Below are 24,220 nucleotides of genomic sequence, written 5' to 3'. Positions count from 1 at the left end.
TAAAACCACACAAAACCAATACATTCTTTCCTCGCTAACGAACTTTACTTTACAGAAACCGTTCAATTCTTAAAATGGGAGACTGACCTTGCATACCAAATCCCCATACAAGAATGGCAAAATACTTCAAACTGGGCTGTAAAATCCCCAGCATGCACCTCTCACTGCGAACAATACTATATATTACCAGTCAGATGTCACTACATCCCATTAATATTTATACTAACATATCGCCAAACTACTGGAGAAACTGCGGCCGTTTGGGTCTCAGCTTCGTATTTTCTGGAGCTGTCCCCTTACCTCTACCCTCTGGAAACACATGGCCTACCTCTTATTTCTGGGGAGAGACAGTTTCCCGATGGACTTTAGAATCATTTGTCACATATTACATACAAGTCGTCTCTCAATCGCTTACAACTGGAAAAGTTCTGAGTTCTCTTCCCAGGAAGAAATAACTTCTATAGTCTCAACCAACTTGTGAAAAAATGGTGGCAATCAAAGTGGGATTTATGGTGAACATATTTTCCTTCACCTATCCAGCCCACGGCTACCCCCCCCCCATCCCTCACTACCCCCCCCTTCAAATATCTTCAGGTCTCGATCATTTTGCACGCCCTAAATGTCTTTAAACACTTTATCCTCCTTCTAGTTCTCTCTTTAGTGATGCACACATGTTATTGGTTCTAGTTACCGGTTTACATACAAATCACCTGATTGTCCATCTTCTCCATTCCTGTTATAATCAAATCGGTTAACAATAACTGTTGGTACGAGAGCATGCACTCTAGCGCCTTTAATAGAATCATAGAATGGTAGAGTTGGAGGGGACCTCCAGGGTCATCGGGTCCAACCCCCTGCTCAGTGCAGGATTCACTAAATCATCCCAGACAGATGCCCGTCCAGTCTTTATTTGAACACTTCCATTGAAGGAGAACTCCCCACCTCCTGTGGTAACCTGTTCCACTCATTGATCCCCTCACTGTCAAATATCTAATCTGTGTCTCCTCCCTTTCAGTTTCATCCCATTGCTTCTAGTCTTTCCTTGTGCAGATGAGAATAGGGCTGATCCCTCTGCACTGTGACAGCCCTTCAGATATTTGTAGACCGCTATTAAGTCTCCTCTCAGCCTTCTCTTCTGCAAGCTAAACATTTCCAGATCCTTTAACCGTTCCTCATAGGACATGATTTGCAGACCGCTCACCATCTTGGTAAACTGTTCTCTGAACTTGCTCCAGTTTGTCTATGTCTTTATTAAAGTGGGGTGCCCAGAACTGGACACAGTATTCCAGATGAGGTCTGACTAAGGAAGAGTAGAGGGGGATAATGACCTCACGTGATCTAGACTCTATGCTTCTCTTAATACATCCCAGAATTGTGTTTGCCTTTTTGGCTGCTGCATCACATTGTTGACTCATGTTCAGTCTATGATCTATTAGTATACCCAAGTCTTTTCACATGTGCTGCTACTTAAAAAAGGAAAAGTTCAGGCGGGATTGGATGGCCTGGCTCCAAAGTTCTTGGGCTAGTTTCACATGGGGCAGATTTGCCACGTTTTTTTCAGTTGCGGTTTTGCTACAGATGATCCATTTCTGTGGCAAAACTGCTTCAAAAGGTTCTTTTTGGCTTGCAGATTTTCCTGCGTATTTTGGCCGCCTTTTTGGCTTGGAAAATCTGCAAGCGTTTTTTTTTTCCCCGTAGCACTTTTTTACTTTTGCAGCATATTTAAGTGCGGATTTTGCTGCGTCCATGGAGGCTATGGGCAAAAAAGTGCTGCGGAAAATCCAAAAGAATTGACATGGTGCATATTCTAAAATAGTTTACAGCTGCATTTTCGCATTGCGGCAGTGTGGAAATATTCCGTCCTGTGAAAACAGCTTTGTGGCCAAACACATTTGCACTGCAAACAACGGTTTTGCCGCAGTGCGGCTATGCAACAGCAAACCGCAGCAAATCCGCCCCGTGTGAACCAGCCTTAGTGTTGTTTTCCTAAATTAAGAGTAAACATGTGGCTGTCAAACACAAGACAGAATGTTGTCTTGCCCAACTATATCTAACATCCAGATTACTAAGTTCGCTATGTAATGGTTTCAACCTATAAGTTACACGGTCACATGCAGTGTAAGTACATAACCGCTGTGGCCAATCATTGGCCGCAGTCGCAGAACAGCCCCTTTAAGTAATCCGCACAGAGTAATGTACCTACAATTCGTCTACATGTTCTAGTTATCTCGGAATGCACCCCCTTGCCCATACTGGGGCAGACGGACCGGGGACCAACACTTGTAAGAGTTGTAATGGCGGCCATATTGGTCATAACCAACAAGTGCGGATAGCATCAGCTGGAAAAACTGCAGAAGCGGATATGATGGACTATGTACTTTAGATACAATATTACCTTTTAACACCCGCCTTTATTTTGGGCGCTTCTTGCACCAGCTTTCGGTGATACTCGAGGAGCAGCTCCTGTAGGCGATCCTCCTTCCTTTCACATTCTTCCATGTTTTTGGTTGTCAGTTCTAGCAGCTCAGTGGTATTCTGGAACAATCTACAGGCGTAACACGTGGACTTTGCCGTCTCCATTTTGTCTCCGGTTAGCACCCACACCTTCATGCCGGCTGCATGGAGGGCCTCGATGGTTTCTGCCGCTTGTTCCTGCAGCCTATTGGGAGGATTACAATCAAGTAATAGTAAAAAGCCTCTTCATTAGGGCTCAGTCACATGGGCGACGATCCGCCCGTGTTTCTGCCCGATAGGACGGCTGCACCGTGTGCCGACGACTCTCTGCATGACTGGCTGCATTGCTGGCCATGTGTTCTTTCTGCCGGCGGTGCGGAGAGTCGTCCGCACCTGCAGTGCAGTGGTCTGAATCGGGCAGAAACACGGGCGGATCGTCGCCCATGTGACTGAGCCCTTATGGGAATAAATAATGAAAAAATACAGCTCTATCTGCTCACTGCCAGGAATTGAAAATTGTTTTTTTTGTGTTTTTTTTAAATATATCCACGTCTCACAGCTGAGGGTTTGTTACAACTGTATCCCTTTCAGGTTGTATTTACACAGGAGCTAACAACGAGCGAGATCTGTGAGCCGCACAGAACGTGCGCATTTAAAGAACCCATTGCTTTCAATGAATTAATTTACATGAGCGATTTTTTATTTTTTTGCTTGCACCAAGGTCGAAAAATTTCAGCATGTCCAATTTTTGGGCGACCCGCTGCGAGAATCACCCGTTATGGAGGCCAAAACCAAACGCATATAAGTGTGATTTTCACGTAAGGGCGATTCCTTTTTTTGCATTTTAACTACGGAACGCACGCACAGTTTTGTTTACACGCATGTGCAATGAAGCAAATCCCGTTTTTCATGGGGAAATGCATCACAGAAGCCTGAAAATCACACATTTACGATAAAGGGCCAGTTTTCTGGGACCTTCATCACACTCCGCATGTAAGCACAGCCTCAGGCAATCTTCTGTAAGCTAAACACATCAGCAGCGCAAATCTCACTTCCTGTCTAAGCGTTTGCTACAGTGTATCAGGAGGAGAAGTTATTTAGCTTGTAGAGAGTTGTGTAGACTGGAAACACTGCAGCGAAGCAAACTCTCTGCTGCGAGAGCTATCCGATTCATTCACTTACAGCAAGCAGGGAACTTAAAAACAGACAGGAAGTGAAATACAAAGTATATTGGAAAGCGGCAAAACTTCACTATATACAGGGTGATGCCAAAAGAATGGTGCAAAAGTAAAGCTGATTTCTACGTACGTGAATTGACATGTGACAGCCAGAATGACATGAAAAGATAGAACTACTCTTCAAGTTTTTATTGCACCTAACAGATGTTCTAAAGTTGCTCTGTTGTTGACACTAGATGACTTAAAACTCCGCTGCAGTGGAATCGATAACAGAGGATATGCCGGGACGTGCCTGGGTAGAACTACCAATTTAACATCTGCCATGCACAAATGGCACCCACATCAAACATCTGTAAGGTGCAATAAAAACTTGAAGCAATCTGCTCTACCTCTTCATGTTATACTGGTGTTGTACGTCAATTCCTCTATAAAGAAATCAGGTATAGAGACCAATATGCCCGAGACAGCTGAGACCCTCGTCCCATCATCTTTCGGCTGAAATTAGAACAGTCAGTCCTTTCCTAGATCTAAGTATACAGATGTATACACGAGTTGCTTTGGGATATTGGGATTCTACCACTGAAATGCTGAAGTGACAGGGAAATACCAATATATTAATTCTGTCGCCTTTCCCCTATAGTATCTACAATGTTTAGGATGTCTGAAAACAAACGATTCCATGACAGAATAAGCCGCACCAGTACTTTATCAGCAGCTGCTCAGTATACTGCGTGCTACATGGACGAGTCATCCGTGACGCCAGGGGCTCAGCACTAAATCTCATTTGCAATGCAGCATCTTCTTCCGCACAGCGCTCACTCCTGCAGCCAATGTGTAACGTCAGGGAGTAGATGGAGAACTATATAAAGGTGCATTCACAGACGATGCAGGATGCACAAGCCTCACCGTGAAATAGATGCCAATGTTTTTAATGGGTCTATTGGCATGCACGATAAATAGAGCATGTTGCAATAATTATTTTTGGAGAGTCCACAGAAATCTTGCCCATTGTTTGCAATGGGCAGGAAAGAAGAAAAAGTTGCATCGCACTCGCATGTACATGCAAGTTTCATTCTGTGCGATTTTTCCAAATTGAAAAGACATGCACTTTTCACGCACGGGAAAATAGCAAGTTCAGCAATGCGATGCTCTCGCAAAACCCAACGCACTCGAAGAGAACGTAGCAATTTTATAAGCACGATATCGGTCCGAATTTCTCAAATAGATATCACGCTCACCCTAAAGCAGGTAAACTATTTTTCTGTTTAGCTGTCATTATACAAAAATACGTAATGTAGCCAGAAGACCTAATATCCCCCAATTATCTGCATTAGTCATCCCTATATGAGCCAACAGGCAGATCTGTAATGGAGTGACATCATGGGGTGTAACCTGTGCTGTTTCATGACTTCATCAGCCCAGCGTCTGAGTACTATGCTGCTAGCATTAGACAAAAAGCTAGGTTTAGAAGTGGATGCTATTTAACCCCTTGTTGACTTCTGCCGTAGAGAAATGGCACCTTTGGTAACTACTTCCAGCAATCCACTAAACACTTACAATGCAGACTTAATCCCTTACATGCAAAAGTCAAGAGTGGCCAACACATCCAAGTGGTTCGATAAAGGGAGGGGGCTCCCGCCGTTACCATATCTGCCCCCTGCAAAGTGATTGTCAAAGGCAGAACACTTAAAGCAGCCCTTTAGTTTCAGGACAAAGTTCTGTCCCGGGACTGGGAGCATATCTTACCTGTACTTTATCTTCCGTTCCACTGGTTTGGTGCTTCAGTTTCAGTTTCAGGCATCCTTGATGGCTGCCCCCATTTTATAGCAATCTAATAGACGCTGTGAAGTGCTCTGTGATTGGCCAGCGCTGATGTAAGCCGTGCTGGCTAGGGCGGCTGCAGTGCACTGGTAGTTCCGATACTACCAATGCACTATAGATGCTCCGGTAGTCTATAGCTGGCGGAAGCCTGAAAAATGGAACAGGAACTGGCGGGACCAAGAACCAGGGAAAGAAGATAAAGTTCAGGTAAGATACCCCTCCACTCTCTGGTTCAAGGGCAGAATTTTGTCGCAAAACCAGAGGGTTGTTTTATTAGGATGCCTGTCAGCATAACAGTGACAAGAATAATGCACTGCAATTTAGAAGTATCGCAGTGTACCATGAGTGATCGGAGAATTACACATTTAAAGGGGCGTTCCAAGTTATATTTTTTTTTAGTAAATGTCTGTTCTGCATGTAGTAAAATGACAAACCAGCATATATTCACCTGTCCTCCTCTGGCTGTGCCTAACACCACTCCTGTGGATCTCCCCTCTGCCGTGCAGACGTCTGCTACTGTTTATTTACATGGGAAATCACAGCCGCTGCAGCCAATAAGAGCTCAGTGAGCGATTGCAAAGCTCTGTTATTGGCTGCAGTGCCTGTGACATCATGGAAACCAGGCGGGACTGCAGCCTGTAAATAAACAGAGCAGCGGAGGGCCGGGCGGCAGCATGGACACAGCAGGAGTGGGGGGAGAGGAGCATCAGTTGAGTTGAGGTTTCATTGCATGAGGAACAGACATTTATTTAAATAATCTATAACCTTGGACCACCCCTTTATGCCCCCTACTGTGGTAATAATATGCAATGGCAGGACTATAAAATGATCATCTTATTTAACAATAGTTCGCTGGAAAGGGGTTCCTTTTATTCCTGCCCCTCTCTAAGATACCAAATGTAATTTCATTGCTAACTTCCATTGCATCCCATGCACCGCACACAACAGACCTGTCTTCCACAGCAGTGGCTCCCAGTAAGTGCATGCCATCTTCTATGTCATCAAACACGCGGGCCAGCTTCTCTTCCCTGTCTTGTAAAGCTATTTTTGCCTCTTCGAGCTGTTTGTTCGTCTTGTCATACTCCTCTGGGCTGAGTTCTTTATAGGCTACACAGAGAGTCCGGTATCCATCCTAAAAGCATCACAAAACAGCGGTTGGCCAAACTTCGAAGACTGAAAGAAACAAGTTATCCCTATCCTACTGGGACCTCCTCCAATTCGGAGAACTGGCACCCAGAGCGTCCAGTGATGAAGGCAGCAGTGGTCACACAGGCTCGCTCAAGGGGCCACCAGAGATAGCCGAGCACTTTCCAGGCAAAAGAAGGCAAGGACTGCTTCTTTTACTGTTTTAGAACATTTGCAGTGGTTTTTAAAACTTCTCACAAGTTGGATAATCCCTCTAACTATCTGATTAAAGTTGCCTGTAATCTGCAACAACTATAACTACATCTACCATTTAAAATTGCTTTAAAGGGCCACTTGGGTGAATATACATTGATCCATCCCTTCACCCCTCACCTAACTGCCTGTCAAACTCTGGAGGTCTCCTGTGTATATTGCTGTCACTTCCATGCAGTGTAGCCTCTTGTCTAATACTTATCAGGCACCATTTTGATTGATGCTGGGATTTCTCCTTGCTTTAGCTTTCACTATTCTGTGCTTTCAATCCCATGATACATCCTCACATGAGCAGCTACAGTCTGTACCATCTCTGCCTGCTGGGAGGACACTGTGATTATCTTTACCTTGACCTAAATATGCTACAGATCAAAAAGTATACAGTCAGGAGGACGAGCTGTGATCTCCTTCATTATTACTGTGTGACAGGAGACTTTACTTATCAGCAAAAACTGTGACAGGAGTCTCTGAGTCCCCCCTCTAAAAGTTTGTGTAGTAGGGTCTATCACATAGGAATTCTACTGTCTGAAAAACAGACTTTTTGAGAGGAACATGAAGCCAAGTAAATTTGAGAGGGTCAGAATGAGGTCACATGACCCATCTGAGAAGAAGGACCCCAGGAAGTTTCAGATAGAAACCAATACTAACTGACTTATATATACTGTGTGGCCAGTTAAAGAATGTATGAGAAAAACTCTACCGGAGTGGCCCTTTACAGAAAAGCTAAGCTTGCAATTACAGGGAAAACCCTTCTAGGGAGCATTCACACCTAGCGGAAATGCTGCGGATCTGCACCAAAATATGCTGGATTTCTGCATTAAAAACGAGTCAATATCTCCACCACTGAAGCGAATTTTGACCTGGATTTAGCTGAAAGTCTGCAGCTGATTGCAGCCCGGACTCGCAGCTTATTTCCAGCTTTTCAGATACAGATAGTATTTAAAAGGAACAATTAAAGATTCTTACCCCCTTTTATCCCTGAAGCGCTACTGAGCGCTCTTCCGCATCACCTGACTAGTGTGGTTTTAGTCAGGTGATGCTGAAGAGCGACTGGTATCATTAATTGCTCCTCTTAAATACTAGCCATATCTGAAAGACTGGAATCAGCGGCGGACCTGCAGCAGCATCAGAGTCAAAATCTGCTTCACTGGTGTGCATTTTGACTCTGTTTTTGATGCGAAAATGGTGATGATCTGCAGCAGAAACACTATGTGTGAATGCACCCTTAGGGCTTCTTCACACGGGCGCTGCTTCTCCTGTTTATGTGCCCGGAAATACTGTTTAGCGGGGAGCGAGAATTTAGCTCTGCTAAACCCCCCTTCCCCTCTCTGCCCCCTGCCAGATGTCTGAAATGGAAGGGGGCGGGACGGGAGCTAGTGTGCTAATCTCCTGCTCTGTCTCTTTGCAAACAGCCGTCAAGGGGCGGAGAAGGGAAGAGAATTTAGCAGACATACTGCTAAACTCCCTCCCACATCCTTTTCCCGGCAGCTCTTATAGGAGTCTATGGGACCAACTGGTGTATTCGGTCTGAAAAAATAGGTCCAGAACCATCTTTTCTGGCCGGAGTAAAAACGGACAACTGGAATGTGCGCCGTATGCGCTATCTTTTCTAGCCAACTGTTTTTACGTACCCGAAAATCGGCCATCTGAGCTGATGCATTGGAATCCAATGCATCAGATGGTCACGTCTAGCGGTTGGCCGTGAAAACGGACCGATATACGCTCGTGTGAATGAGCCCTTAGGATGTGTTCACACAGCGCTGCAGATTCTTTGCAGAGGAAACGTTTGCTATCAAAGTGGATGGGATTAAAGCAAATCTCGTTCACACGGAAACTTCATAAAACACTGCGGATTTTCCAATGTAACTCTGCGAATCTGCTGCGTAAATTCCACCACAAATCCGCAACGTGTGAACGCACCTTAAAGCCAGCAAATTCTCAAAAGCTTTCCTGTAAATCAGAATACTGACTGTAATTTGGGTCTGCCTGTGAACTTCTGACTACAGGAGGTCATGAAATATCTTGTAGTCAGTGGAGAAGGACGGCAGGATTAGAACTTCTGGTCACCGCCGATGGTAGAACATTTCACTAGTGAACACAAATATATGTTCTAAAGTGGACGGCAGCAGAAGACTGTAGGAGGCGTGTGCTCATCCGTGCCTTCCAGTTAGCACACCTATATTACTCATACATGTTCCAGGCCGGGCACTTACCAATGCATTCTGCTCAACATGAACCTTAATGCGATCGACCTCATCCCTGGCCACCCGGTGGAACACCGACGAGTCAGCTCCCTTACAGAAGAGGAAAATATGGTCTGAAACAGAAGAAGAAAAGAGAATTAAGAAATCACAAAGTTCCGTTAAGTCTCTACCGTGAGTATAGCTCAATCCGGAGAGGAGCGAGGGGGCATCTCATTACCGGTAGTCGCCGTTAACCCCTAACCTTCATTGTTTCGGGCATGAACAGGACAGGTTTGGCCTACTAATTACACTAGGAATCTCTACATTCCTTTATTACACTGCAGAAACCTGGAGGAGAATAATACAGACGCCCCCCATGTACAAACAGGCTACTGGCCATATTGGGAAAATGGCAGAAACTTTGGAAAGCCACAGGCACCATAGCTTTAACATATAAGGCCCTGGTCACCGCACTCCCGTGTAACATCATGACGCTTGTTATGAGCGTGGTGCCGGTAAAACTCATCCGCAACAATGCAAAAAAATCACCCCCCACCCAAAAATTAAAAAGAAATAAAACTAATAAAATACATCCCTCAACACAGAATTTCAACTTTTGTGATGCCGGTTAGTTACCAGATGTTGGCAAGAAAGGCAGGTGGGAAGTTATTTTGCCCATTATTAAATAGGCAGCATATTTCTAGTGGATCCAGAAGAAGTAAAGAGATCATACACAGAGTTGACACTTCTTCTCAGTAAGCCACCGCTGCAGTGTCTGTAAAGGATTATCTACTCAGTAATCATGATAACTGCCTCAGGATGTGATAGTTTCCACTCACGGACAGCAAGCGCAGTATATAGTGACACAGCTGTACTTAAAGGGGTATTCCACAACTTAAAATTGCTTCACAGCCATTCTGTGCTTCCTGGTTGTTACTGACCAGGACATGTGACTGCTGCAGCCAATCACTAGCCACAAACGGCCACTGCTGTAGATAGTGATTGGCTGCAGCAGTCACATGTCCTGGTCAGTAACAACCAGGAAGCGCAGAATGACTGTGAAGCAATTTTAAGTTGTGGAATATCCCTTTAAATAAGACCAAATGATAAATAAAAGTACTTCCATGTAGAGTATTCCGTTATTGTCATCCATAGCTACCTGTGTTTGTTCTGACAAGCACACTCATCCGCCGCCTCACAGGATCAAAGTTCAGCACATGGAGGAGTTGGTAGCTGGTAATGAAATCAGGGACACTTATATCAGTACAAACAATATCTGTAACAACAGGTAAACCAAGTTACAGCTAATCCATGGGGAAAATCTTGGTGTCATTTATTGGGAACGGTGAGCCTCCCTTTTGGATCCCACATAGTTCTTGTCTACTAGGAGAACGGCCTTTATGTCTCCCTCCGTTCTGCTCCCGGCTTGGTCCTTGTCGGTCTCCTCCCTCATACTCCCTTCTCTCACTCCCCATGCATTCAGCTCTCTGAACCTCCATCCCTGTCCCCTACCTTCTCTCCCGCTGTCACATGTATCTTCATGTGGCTGCCTTGGAATCAAGTGGCATATATATATATATATATATATACATATACACACATACATACTTACACTTCCATCTCATTCTTTTGGTTCTTCACTCTCATGAAGTCATTCTCAGTCCCCATGTATGTGAATCCATACCTGCAAAAATAAGTAAAATTAAAACTGACCTAAAATGTATCCCAATCAGTGAAAGGCCCTTCAGTGCTTCGAATATACAATGGCGTCACTTTAACATAATGCAGCAAGGAAACCATCAAACAACCCCCAGTATAATGTGACCAGAGGGAGCGCTCCACCGAGCTGCAGCACCCTCATCTGAACTGATGTAATCCACAGCTTCGCACAATCCACTCTTCTCCTCTGATTAGAGAATACTGGTCATTTTACTCATTCTGCCTTTTCCCACTAAGAGTTTTGGAGTCATGCTTGTTAGTCTGAAGTGTTTCTTCCATCTTCCCTGAGGATGGTCTGGACACCTGTATTCCCCATCTGCATCTTATGCAGTCCCCCCTTCTCCCTTTCCCTTTGACAGGTGCGGCCTCCAGACATCTGATGTCTTGTGTGTTGTCAGATGGGTGATGCCTGACACAGTTCCCTTTATGTCATTTCGGTGGCCCACTCTCTTTCCCCTTGGTGTGAGGACATTTGGACTAGCTATAAATTACTAACTGTATGCATGAGAGTTCTGAGTGGGGTTCCTGTTCTGTATAATTGGTGTGAAATGCGACGCGTTCTGTGTGTGTGTGTCTGTGCAGGTGGCCGGATATGAGGTGTATGAACAGTTCTATTCTCTGTGTGTGAACAGTGCCATGTCCTGTGTTTTGTACATCTCTCCAGGTGCCTAATCAGAGATAGCCAGGTCCCAGGTAAAGACAGTTGGGCCGCCCTTATTAGGACGCCTACCCTACTTTTAGGCAGGGGTTCCTCACTTTCCCTGATTAGTAAGGCACAGGTTTCTCCTATCTTTGCCTGGAGTGGTGTAATCTGTCCTTGCAAATACGGAGAGTGTTCTTGCGGTTTTGTTAGGACACCATCCCTGCGTCCGGGATGAAACGGGGTGCGCCCAGCGGACATAACGCATTGTGAGTTCACCACAATGTGCAGAAGTTATGTTAGTGGCTTAGAAATATTTCCAAAAAAACATTAAAATGCACTTTTTTTGTGCCAGCTGTTAAGATGCTTTATAATATTATGAATCATCTTAACATTTGACACAATAAGTGCATTTAAAACTTTCCTAACATTGCAATAGGTCTGGTTATTCATGTACTTTGTAAGTATTATGCTCCGTCCTTGTAACCGGAACAGTTATATGGAACGCATGATGTTCTGGCAAACTACCATGAGGGGGAGCTAAGAGACCGGGGACTATGATATGTTGCTGGCGTGTGTTGTCTTCTCGTATGAACTATAGTAACCAGAGGTGGGAGAAGAACGTCTGAGTACTGGATTGTGAAAGCAGACAGCTGCTCCACTTGTGCGGACTGCTGACAGAGCTAATGATCCCGCTAAACGGAAGCATGTGCTTTTAACACCTTACGGAAGCGCCGATAAAGTGCTGCAAATGCGAGTGACATCATTCCATTATACCTGCAGAATTTCTGGAAGAGGCAATAAAACGGCGCCTGGACAAGACACAGCAGGCGTGAGATCTGCGAAACACATGATGCGCAACTGTTCACCCCCTTTAGGCCTCATGTCCACGGGGAAAATAAGATCCGCTGCAGATTCTCAATGTAGAATCTGCAGCGGGTCCCTCCTGCCCCGCGGACATGAGCGCCGAAAATAAGAATTTAAAAGCATTTACCTATCCGGCGCGGGCGGGGAAGGTCAGCTGTTCCTCACGGCCGGATCTTTTTTTTCGGGCGGCGGATGAATTCCTCACGCCGGCGGCACGTCGCCGGCACGTCGTCGACGTGCGCCGGGCACATCCGCCGAGCCGAAGCAAGGAAGATGCGGCCGTGAGGAAGAGGAGACCTTCCCGGTCCGCTACGGATGGTAAATACTTTAAATTCCTATTTTAGGTCTCCCGCGGATCCGGACGGCTTCCATAGGCTTCAATAGAAGCCCGCGGGAGCCGTCCCCGCGGGAGACCCGCACGAAAATGGAGCATGGTCCAGATTTTTCCATGCTCCATTTTTTTTAAAATCACTTTTATTGACGATCCGCGGGTATTTATCTACCCGCGGGTGGTCAATGCATCCCTATGGGATGCGGATCCGCATGCGGGAGATCTGCTGCGGATCTTAAATCATATTTTGCCCGTGGACATGAGCCCTTAATGTTTCTCCGCTCACCTCTTCAAAATGCCAGCGACTATTGTGTCAAGTCCCCAATATACGATACGTCAGTCTCTTCTATCCCAAAGCAGCCGGCGCAGAAAGACTACAGTCAAATCATCGTGTCGGGTGAGGATGGGCAGAAGCCAAAGAAAAATCGGATTTCCGCGCTCTACTATACTCGGGGTACCCGTCGACACAAGTCCTGAAGGAAAGTAGCAGTCGCTAACTACTTACAACGGTCTTAACGGTGGAAAAGTCTCTTGTGACCAAAATTCAACAGAGTTGGATTTTTCTGCCACAACCCCATTGTCAATCATAGCGTGCGTCTTTGCAGCGCGATGTTGCGATCTTCGTGTCACGCAACATAAGTAGGCCTTGCTCACTCCTAAAAAGAAATATTTTGCTGAACCTCATTGAATAGCCGTACACTCTGTAGTATATGAATATAGACTAACCAAGTCGAAGCGATGCAGAATACTGGAGGGTATGATTGGTGTTGGGGTGCGTTCACACGCCACAGCAGATCTGTAACAAAGTCTGCGGCCTATTTTGCGATGTGGATTTTGGTGTGGATCTGCAGTAGATTGAGGATTTTGGTGCAGAACTTGACAAGTGCACCCTTAGGCCTCCGTCACACATTGTGGGGAAAGCCACAGCTGAACGCATCTAGCTACGGCTTATTCACAGCAAGAACAAAGGGATCAGGCGTTGAAATTTGGCCGATCCGTATTTCACTGACATCGTCTGCCTGGGAGATCTGAGAGACCTTCATACATATCCAAAAGTCATCCAGACGTGCTGAAATTGGCAGGTATGGACGACTGCTGTCTAGTATGTAAGTGTGGGGAGGGGGGGGGGGGGGGTTGGCGGCTTTCAAGGGGGCTTCTACTTTGAACAAGACCTTTTGGTTAGAAGTGTCCCTGACTATAAACTAATATGAAAAGCAGGTTTGGTACGATGCTAGCCACTAGATTAACCCTTTCCAATCCAATGTCGGGCCTGCCCCGACATCATCATTTTCCTCCACAGCTCCGATGTCGGGACATGCCCGACACTGCAGTGCAGGAGTGCATCTGCACCCCATCATCAGACACATCGGGTGCAGATGCACTCCTGCACTGATCCTCATCGAAGACCCCCGAGGAGAAGACAGAAAGGGTTTTTAACCCTTTCTGCCTTCTCCTTTACACATTACATAGCGCTCAATTAGCGCTATGTAATGCAGAGAGATTCCAGCCGGCGATCATGTGACCGCCGGTGTTACCTGACCCCCAGCGGTCACATGAACGCCGAGCCGGGAGCCTGCACCGTGGGAGGACCTGCTTACCTGACCGGTGTCTTGCGCATTCTCCTTCTGCCTCCCGGCCCGGCGATCATGTGACCGCCAGGTGTCACCTGACCCCAGCGGTCACATGATCTCCGAGCCGGGAGGCAGAAGGAGAATGCGGAAGACGCCGGACAGGTAAGCAGGTCCCTCCCTGCACCCTCCTGAACTCTGTCAGTTCAGGAGGGTGCAGGGAAAATGTATTTTTTCTCATCCATTCTCCCCAGCTCCAATTTATTTGGAGCTGGGGAGAATGGGTGAGAAAAAATAAATGGATTGGAAAGGGTTAAAGTGTCATTGTTTTCAGTAAGAAAAACCAAGTAATCTTGTAGATATGATACCTTTTAATGAACCAACAGAAATACATGATGTTGCAGCAAGCTTTCGGGATATCCCCTTCCTCAGGCTAATGAATGAAGCTAGTTTGGATAGCACATAATTATAACATATAGATGCAGAGGGGAGGCGGACACCCCTCTTGATCTAAATAAATGTTCACACACAGAAATTTGAGACTTAAAACAAACACAAGACAGTCTGAGAGGAGAAACTAGAAAGTACTAAATCAGTCAACTGAGCTGAGGAAAAAAACAGTTTTATGATGTCTCTTATCTCTGATGCATATAGAAGAGGGTCAAAGACGGACATACTAGCTCCGCAGCACCACCTATTGGATGGAAACGTTCTTAGAATCAATTTCTGAATTTTTCTGAGAAAAACAAAAAATGATTAGGAGGGGGACACCCGTCTTGACCTCCTTCAGACCTTTCATATTCCCCATTTATACAAGCATCCCGGGCTGAGGTTCATTCCATTCTTGAGGGTTGTCAAACATAGACATAAACTTATACTCTCAAACTCTTCTGTGACGCTGTGACTTGAAGTTGCCCGTCAGTATGATAACTCTCATCAGCGTTAGCCGGCTCACACAGCGGTAAAACGCTGCATAATACATGTAGTGTTTTACGCATCTTGCTGTGTGAATAAGCCCTAAGAGATATTCTTTGTTGCTAATCTTTGAATTGATTATTAGGAGTCCCAAAGAAGGGACCCCTCTGTACTACAGTATATACATAACAGGGAATATTACAGCAACCCCCCAGTTTCAGGACAAAACTCTCAGAGGAAGTGGGGGGGTAGATAGCCTGCAGCTGCTCTCTACCAGTTCCAGGTCTTATTTTCAACCGGTCGACGCAAATCTTAAGACTACCCAATCCCCATAGTGCATTGATGGTTTTAAACTACCAGTGCTCTATACCTGCTCTCTGATTGGTCAGCGCTGCTCAAGTGATCGATGCCGGCCAATCAGAGAGGATGCAGAGTGGGCATTAGCTAGATAGAATATTGCAGCAGACATCTTGGAAGGTCCAAAACCAGGACTGGAATCGGCATATCAGAGGGATGGTAAAGAAGAACAAGTGCAGGTAAATGTACCCCCTGCCCACTCTGGTACAGAATTTTGTCCCAAAACCACAGAGTTACTTTAACATGACAACCCCTTTAATAAAGAGGGTTGAGGCTCCACATCCCATTAGGAAATAATCATATGTGCTCAAACTGCTAAACAGGGGAAAGAATGAAAATGATAAGATATGCCAGTAACAGCCGGGCTGCATGCTGATAGTTTCCATGGTGCAATAGGAATCCATGGAGCACACATGACAAGGAAGAATGTGATAAAAGGATGTTAGATTTTATACCTTCTGGGTATATAGCCAATAGTAGCAAAAAGTCAGAGCCCTACCTTTAACTTCCAATGGGATGCTATAATGGATGCAGCAGCAGAGCGATGCATTGTACTGTAGGGTGAATGGCACTGCTTCATCCAACCGTGTTTAAGAAGAAGCCATTGAAAGTCATCATATATTATATTTACAGAGTATATATTTTGACTTACTTTTTCGCTCCATTCACTAAAGCGATTTCATCGGGAGACGATGAGATGTAGGAACATTTGCTCTCCGAGGCGGTGACAGGTCCGTCGGTCTGACACTCGTCTTTCATCTGCACTGTATGGCACAGGCACAGCGCTCGTAGGAACAGTTCCTCCCTATCCTGGAAGACATCAAAAGCATCTAATTACCATATATAAAAAATAACATAATACAGTACTGTGAAAGTTTTAGGCAGATGTGGAAAAAATGCTGAAAAGTAAGAATGCTTTGACTTATGGCCCTTTTAGATGGGCCGATTCTCGTCTAAACTAGTGAATGATGTCAAATCGTTGGCACTGGTGGAGCCCGTTTAGACAGGCAGATCATCGTTGGGAAATGTTGACTTCTCGTTCAGTGCTTCATATTCCTGAGAGTTTGAATGCAATGATAGGGGAACGAGCCGACGATGATCTTTATGCCAGCTGAAACGGAATGATAAATGAAAGATTCTTGTTCCTCGTTGGGATTAAACAACAGCCAAACAGTTTTGTTCATCAGACTGGCAATCCAGGCGTCTGATGGCATGCGAGGTCTAACCAGGGGCATTCTATCAGGAACAGTTTTACTATATGCCGATGATCCACCGGTCTATGGCAGATGCTGGTCCTTTCCGGCTTCAATGCTTCGTCTAGTTGAGGAGTTCGGTACCTTCTCAGGTCTTCAGGTAAACTGGAATGAATCAGTTTTATTTCCATTGAGTCCTTAGTACCAACTGGAGACAAGCGTGCCGGTATCATTGCAGACAAGTCTAAAAATGAAAGTTTGGGGTGGTAGTCATACGAGGTGTGACCAATTTGTTGCTGTTAATTTGGAACTGTTGCTACTTTCCACCCAAACAAACTTGAGTTCACGGCACCACCTCCTACGATCCTACCTTCCAGAATTCTTAGATCTCTTCCATGTTTCACCAGTGATGATCCCCCAAAAATCCTTTAAATGTGCTAGATCGCCTCTTTAGGACTTTTTACTGGCAGGGAAAAACACTTGCTTTAGTCTCACAACTCAAGTGTCCAGGCAGCGTGGGACTTTGGCTGCTCCAAATACGTACTTTTGGCATCTCAGTTAGTGTATGCAGATTGGTGGCCAGACATAGTTCTAAGGACTGGCCGGAGCGTTGATGGGATCTTATGAAAGTTGACCAGTTTGCTTTACAGATATATAAATGTGAATCGCTTCTCATTTAGACCGCCCTTCTGGTCTATGGGCAAGGGCTCGAGGGATGGGGGTAGAGGGCGATTATGGGAATCACTTCTCATCTAGACTGCCCATGGGGTCTAGCCCTCATTTATCGCACTCATTGGATCACCCTGGGGCAAGGTTCTGGGCGTGGAAGGGAAATTTCTGTCTCATGTTTATCCCAGCGAGGGTCCTTTTCCTTCTCTTAGTGATCTACAGGACAGTTATGGAGTCCCGGAAAAATGCTTTCTTCAAGTATTTTCAGCTCTGCCACGCTCTGCAGTCACAATTTGGTACTTTATCCCTCTCTCCTGGTGAACTGGAGAGTCTATGGAGTACTCCAACTGTCTAAGCCACTTACCCAAAGTTATTGCTATCGTCAAACAACAACTATTTATCCCTTCAGTAAGGGTTATGACAGATCTGTCTGAGGAGGAGTGGTAGGAGGCTGAGGATCCCTTCTTTTCCTCTGTGGTAAGTGCTAACGATCTTCTGATTTAGATAAATCCCTACATCGCATTCACTCATGAGTATGACCCCATTCAAAAGAATGGGGTTCATAGTGGTGCGAGATTTGTGCGTCTCACAATGGGCAAGTCTCGCACGATTTTCTCGCCCATGTGAAGCCGTCTTTCTGGTGAAGATAGTTCTTAATGATATTGGCTGTATGTCTAGGGTTGTTGTCCTGCTACAGAATAATTTTCTAGACACTTGGATACCTCCTTGATGGTATTTATTGATGGATCAATATCTGCCCCTATTTCCCAGCACTGCAGACACCATTAATCCTGCCCAAATCCCCAACTCCACTTTCTAAAATGCAGCCTCAAACTTGCTTGGAACCTCCAAGATGCTTCACTGCTGCCTGCAGACACTCATTATTGTACCGCTCTCAAACCATGCTTCACTGCTGCCTGCAGACACTCATTGTACTGCTCTCCACCATGCTTCACTGCTGCCTGCAGACACTCATTATTGTACCGCTCTCCCCCATGCTTCACTGCTGCCTGCAGACACTCATTATTGTACCGCTCTCCACCATGCTTCACTGCTGCCTGCAGACACTCATTATTGTACCGCTCTCCACCATGCTTCACTGCTGCCTGCAGACACTCATTATTGTACCGCTCTCCACCATGCTTCACTGCTGCCTGAAGACACTCATTATTGTACTGCTCTCCACCATGCTTCACTGCTGCCTGCAGACACTCCTTATTGTACCACTCTCCACCATGCTTCACTGCCGCCTGCAGACACTTATTATTGTACTGCTCTCCCCCATGCTTCACTGCTGCCTGAAGACACTCCTTATTGTCCCGCTCTCCACCATGCTACACTGCTGCCTGCAGACACTCCTTATTGTACCGCTCTCCACCATGCTACACTGCTACCTGCAGACACTCATTATTGTACCGCTCTTCACTATGCTTCACTGCCGCCTGCAGACACTAACTATTGTACTGCTCTCCCCCATGCTTCACTGCTGCCTGCAGACACTCATTATTGTACCGCTCTCCCCCATGCTTCACTGCTGCCTGCAGACACTCATTATTGTACCACTCTCCACCATGCTTTACTGCTGCCTGAAGACACTCCTTATTGTACCGCTCTCCACCATGCTTCACTGCTGCTTGCATATAGAAACAACAAAGGAGTCAGCAGCAAAAAAAAAAAGCATCCACGTCGGGTTGAACAGGTTGTCTGCAGCGCCCACTGTGGTTTAGATCCAGGTTACACCACCAGAAGTCATCGCACAAAAGAAGTTGATGTAGGCAGCAGTTGCGGTGCAAGTATAAACGGTCTTTATTCCTCCCAAAGTGTGACGTTTCGACTCAATGAGTCTGTGTCAAGTGTCAATTGACACAGACTCATTGAGTCGAAACGTCACACTTTGGGAGGAATAAAGACCGTTTATACTTGCACCGCAACTGCTGCCTACATCAACTTCTTTTGTGCGATCACTGCTGCTTGCAGACACTCATTATTGTACCGCTCTCTAGCCCTTCAGCAAATAAACTGTCTTTTGTTACAGCCAAATATTTTATATTTTGACAGCGCCTGCTGCTATTTGTCTGCACCCCATTTCCTATGTTTTTGTGCATAGTTCAGTCGCTTGACCTTGTTTCTACATACAAGAAATGCAGAGATAGAAACGTGGCGGTTTCAGCATATAGGAGAACATTACCTTGGAGGCTCTTCCATAGATTCCAGCAGGACCATCCGTTACAGAGAGCCCATCTCCAGTCTCTTTGTATTTGTAGCCATCTATGCAGCATTCAATAAACTCCATGGAGTTTTCTGTGAGTGTGCCAGTCTTATCAGTAAAGACGTACTCCACCTATGGAAACAAACACAAAGCTGGGAGTTGTCTTGTTAATTATCAAATGTATGGTCTCTATGGTGCGTGTGAACATACATAAAGAAATATAGGCTAGCGAATATTTTGCTAAAAACGTACAGGGATTCTTTCATCACGACAACCACTTTCCATAAGTGAATTAGGACATACGTCTGCATACCATAGAGTGGGGGTCCCGCTATAAACCAGAATGGAGAGTTGCTAACAAGGAGCCTTTCACTCCCTGGCTAACCCAGCCTATCCATGTAGTATGTGTTTGGCTTTTCCTTCTAAACAGCTGGCTTTAAAGGGGCTTTCCATCAAAGGGTTTTATGGCATATCAACTAGATGTACCATACAAGCCCTATGTTGGAGGTCTGGCCACTGGGACCCTCATAGAGCAGAGTGAGTGCTTCCATTCCAGGTGGAGAAGTGGCTGCACATACATGGTCCTCTCCACTGAACTGCAGCAGATAAGCAAAACGTGCGCACTATCAAAGTAAATGGGCGGTGGGAGAGAGGGACTCTGCAACTTCTTCACCGGGAGGCAAGACTGGTCATCAAACTACTAACGACCACTTGTCCGTATGTATGTATGTGGGTGCTTCTCATGCGCCGACCCTGGTGATGTCATCGCTCCGCCCCCCTGGTGACATCACCACAGGTCCTACAGTATGTATAAAACACAGAGCCTGAGCAACAAAAGAAGAACAAAGTTAGGGCTCCTTGAAGGGGAGGACAAAAATAACACACTGAGAATACAACTTAGCCGTTATTATTTCAGACACAATTCAGCGGTCCTGACAAGGGACACCGACCAACCGCCACCACAGAGATCTGGCGGGCTGAAGGACCTGCGGTGATGTCACTACCGTGGCAGAAGCCATACTGGGTTTTGGTAGAAAGTACTGTATACTAGGTAATCCGACAGCAGCTACCAGGACCTGTGATGACGTCACAGTCATGCGATCACCTGTGTGGGTGGAGTCAGGGATCAAATGACCAGGGGCTGATCACTGCATCCAGGAGTTGTGTGTGTCATGTGTGTGAATCAGGATGGATGTAGTAGAGCTGTGTGTGAGGTCTGTGAATCATAATGGATGTACCATGTAGCACAGCTGTGTGGCGCATTGTGCCACCGGAAACACTGATCCTATAACTTCCTACTAATTACTAGTCCCTATAGTAAGAGTCAGCAGGACAGGGGTCCCAGCAGTTAGACCCCTATAAATCAGATACTAATCAAGACACAATGAATGGACACTTCACTAGAGACACTGGTCCTTTCACAATTAAAGTTTGCCTTTATGAAAATTAGATACTTGTCCCCGGAGTGTGGGGTAAAATCAAGTGACAAGTTTTCTGTAGATCGGCAATCTGAGTGACTTCAAACGAGGCCGGGTCATTGGTGCTAGACTAGCCGGGGCCAGGAACTTATACAGTGCCGACCTTGTTTTCTTTTGCAAGAGTTTCAATAGCATATGAAGAGTGGTGTAAAAGAAGAAAACACCAGAAACAAAGGCAAAACTCTGATGGGCAAGAGAGAAGAAGGCTGTATCATTAAGCGGTGGAAAAACATCACCTGGTCAAATGAATCCACATTTCTATTGCACCATGCTGGTGGGAGAGTCAGAATTTGGTGCAAGCAGCATGAAATGATGAACCCTTCCCGTCAGGTTTCATCAGCTCAGGCTGGTGGAGGTGGAAAATTGGGGTGAGAATAGTTTTCTTGGCAAACCCTGGGTCCTCTGATACCTTGGATGGTCACCACAAGGTATTTCTGCGGTTCTAAAGGCCGAATGGGATCCAATGTGTTACTTGATGGTTTTCTCTAATAAAGAAGCCATTCAATGTATATTAATGATGCGAAAGCCTTTTTAAGAGATAAGGAGAAAAACAATAAAAATGTATATCTATCTTTGATACAAAACGTTTGCCTACCTGCCCAAGCTCCTCATTAAGGTCAGAGGTGTTCACCAACGCTCCTTCCTTTATTTCCTCGTCATACATCTCCTTATCCCACGAAATGAAGAAAGATCCTAAGAACTTCTGCATTTCCACAGTGACGTACATGGACACCGGGATGATGAAGTTGAAAAGAACCATGAAGGAAAGGAAATCTGTAAAAATCTTTAATATCTATAAGCAAGAAGGGAAAAAAAAACAAAAACATTAACCAGTACTGTATCATGTCAGGTGGAGAGGTCAAGTTACAAGAGAAGACTCAAACAGTTCAATGGTGGTTCTTCCAGAAATGGTGAAAACACCTCCAAGTACAGATATAGCAGAGTTTAACTTGACCAGTACTGTGGTACTCATGACCACTTCTCCTGGTGCTCCCTGGATAGGCTCACGGCACCACCTGGTACCACCAGTGCTTTTGGGGACATCCTCCAGCCCCAAGAGTGATGTCTCATTTAGCTTGACTGATGAAGGGGTCTATCCCGAAACGCGTATCTACTGATTTTAATTGATATAATAAAGAGAGAATTTGGATAATGATATTCCTCTGTCTGTCGGAATTTATTGGAGAGCCGTGCATCTCCACTCACTCCAGTTTGACCACCATTTGGTGATCTATCTGGTCAGCAGCGCCTCCTGGTGAGATTAGTTTCACACACATTCACTTTTTTTCTCTTCAGCTCCTTGAAGCCTCTGGACCCTAAGCATCCTACCGGCCCCAGACCCTCATATAGACCGGGTTTGCTCCACCCCTTTTTTATCTCTTTTTCTTGCCTTTTTAATGTCTTGTATTCTGTTAACTTGTTGCAACAATGTATCCACATTCATTTACTTGTTGCTACATTTGTAGGAGCACCTGACTTGTCCTCATGTCAGCCCAAATTCTAGCTATCCCTTTCTTTTAAAGCACAGCATATTATTCTTACTTTAATGTAACAACTTCTAATGGGTGAGGAATCGCTATTATATGCGCCGGGGGGGCAAGAAATAGTCATCCTCTTTTTTCAATGGCGACGATGCAACCACTTACATATGAAAAACGGAATGTGCAGATACATATAAGATGTTTCTGATGTAGAGTCCAGCTGGATGAGGGCTGATCCTCCGGGATTTGTCTCTTCACCATCACAGATAAGCACATGGCCTACATTGTATCCTCACATGACTGTTAAAGTCCTCTCTCCAATCTGCTGTGGTCCATACGCCATCATACCCACAACTATCCCAAACAGAGTACAGCTTGTATATAAACCGTACCTTGAACGACTCCCTTTCCTTGCGGGTTTTCTCGTTGTACCATGGCTCATCGTTGCCAGGATTGCTCTGCCATATGTATTTCAGTGTGGTACAAATGGAAGCTTTGGAGACCAGGATGGACAGATACACTATTAAAAAGGCATTTATTGATCTGAGCAAAAAAGAAAATGCGATTATTATGTATAAAGGCGAAAAGAAGTAAAATAGAAAACCATCATAAATGTCATTTTGTGGCTCTCTCGGGTAAAGCCTTTGATAAGAAAGTGCGATTTCAGCGATGCAGTAGACACATAGACAATAGTAACCTCCCTGTTATCAGTGCTACCTTGTGTCAAGAGTATCGGCCTTCGGAGTGAGATAATACTTTACTTGGGAACTAAGAACGTGTTGAGTAAAGGTTATGGGAGGTAAATAAATAGGAAGGCCTCGCTCACGCCTGCACTGTGCAATCATCATAGGAGCTCAACAACAAGGATAATGGGACATCGCAGGCACAAGCAGCGCCTGGCGGACCCCGCTGACTACAATGGGGTTGGTCAGATTTCCTGCATCTTTCTGTTTGGGGTTGTGCATTGTACCTGTTCCAAGTGGAGGTGCGGAGGTGAAAAACACATTAGGGTATTGGCACGCAGCAAAGTCTAGAGGGGATTTTGCCTCTAAAAACCGCAGCTAAGCCAATAATCTCTGCCGTATGTTTAGCCCTGGGGCCGGTGATTCAGTACACGGCCCTGGATAGACACTGTGCAGGGGCCTGGGGTAGTAGCGCAGGCACAGCGCCCATAAACGTCAGTGGAAACTGTGCTTGCAAAACCAAGCTTGGCCACTGCCTCAGCACACATCAGCAGCTCTGTGCCCTGAAACACTGGCCCCCGGCGAAAAACTGATCAACCGGGGGCCCAGGGGGCAGACCCCCTGTTGTTGACGTATCTTTAGAATAGGTCAACTAGTTTAAAGCTGGAACCTCCCTTTAAATCCTTGCCCTGATGATGTCCTGCACATAGAGGTGCTTGGCTTGTTGCAGGAGAGCTCTGATAACATGGCCAGAACTTTATCCACTAAGAGGAAACAATGAAAGTTCTAATTGAAAGACTGCGAGCAGAGATACAGAAATCGAGTAAGTTAACCCTTTCCAATCCACTGTCTGACGACATTCTGATTGAAGGCTGTACAGCTCTGATGTCGGAAGACGTCCGGCAGGGTATTCTTACTGTATATTACTGGCCGCTCTGCTGTCAGGGGCCTCTCCAACGTGTCTCATACCGCAGTACTGGCTCTAGCCAGCAGAGGGCGCCATTGTATAATGGCAGAAAGAGAAAGCCCCCTAGCAAAACCCTGAATCCAAAATTGGATTGCAAAGGGTTAACCTT

The 24,220-nt window shown here is 45.6% G+C and overlaps 1 protein-coding gene and 1 long non-coding RNA gene across 4 annotated transcripts in view; both read right to left on the bottom strand.

Annotated features, from left to right (window-relative positions):
- Positions 1 to 24,220, bottom strand: part of LOC136580895 (uncharacterized) — a 261,801-nt gene that overhangs the window by 50,328 nt on the left and 187,253 nt on the right. The gene's annotated exons all lie outside the window — the stretch shown is intronic.
- The window catches only part of ATP11C (ATPase phospholipid transporting 11C), a 157,756-nt gene that overhangs the window by 47,105 nt on the left and 86,431 nt on the right, over positions 1 to 24,220 (bottom strand). For all 3 annotated transcript variants that reach the window (XM_066581798.1, XM_066581797.1, XM_066581796.1), the window contains exons 11-19: positions 22,854 to 23,004; positions 21,576 to 21,773; positions 19,482 to 19,634; positions 16,084 to 16,241; positions 10,647 to 10,718; positions 10,194 to 10,267; positions 9,065 to 9,168; positions 6,404 to 6,585; positions 2,396 to 2,659 (exon numbers count right to left, since the gene is read on the bottom strand). In XM_066581798.1, the coding sequence (XP_066437895.1) occupies positions 2,396 to 2,659; positions 6,404 to 6,585; positions 9,065 to 9,168; positions 10,194 to 10,267; positions 10,647 to 10,718; positions 16,084 to 16,241; positions 19,482 to 19,634; positions 21,576 to 21,773; positions 22,854 to 23,004 (1,356 nt within the window). The remainder of the gene's footprint in view (positions 1 to 2,395; positions 2,660 to 6,403; positions 6,586 to 9,064; positions 9,169 to 10,193; positions 10,268 to 10,646; positions 10,719 to 16,083; positions 16,242 to 19,481; positions 19,635 to 21,575; positions 21,774 to 22,853; positions 23,005 to 24,220) is intronic.

Source organism: Eleutherodactylus coqui, chromosome 10, assembly GCF_035609145.1.
Source record: "Eleutherodactylus coqui strain aEleCoq1 chromosome 10, aEleCoq1.hap1, whole genome shotgun sequence".
NCBI classification, from domain to species: Eukaryota; Metazoa; Chordata; class Amphibia; order Anura; family Eleutherodactylidae; genus Eleutherodactylus; species Eleutherodactylus coqui.
This window is presented reverse-complemented; position numbering and strand designations above follow the sequence as displayed.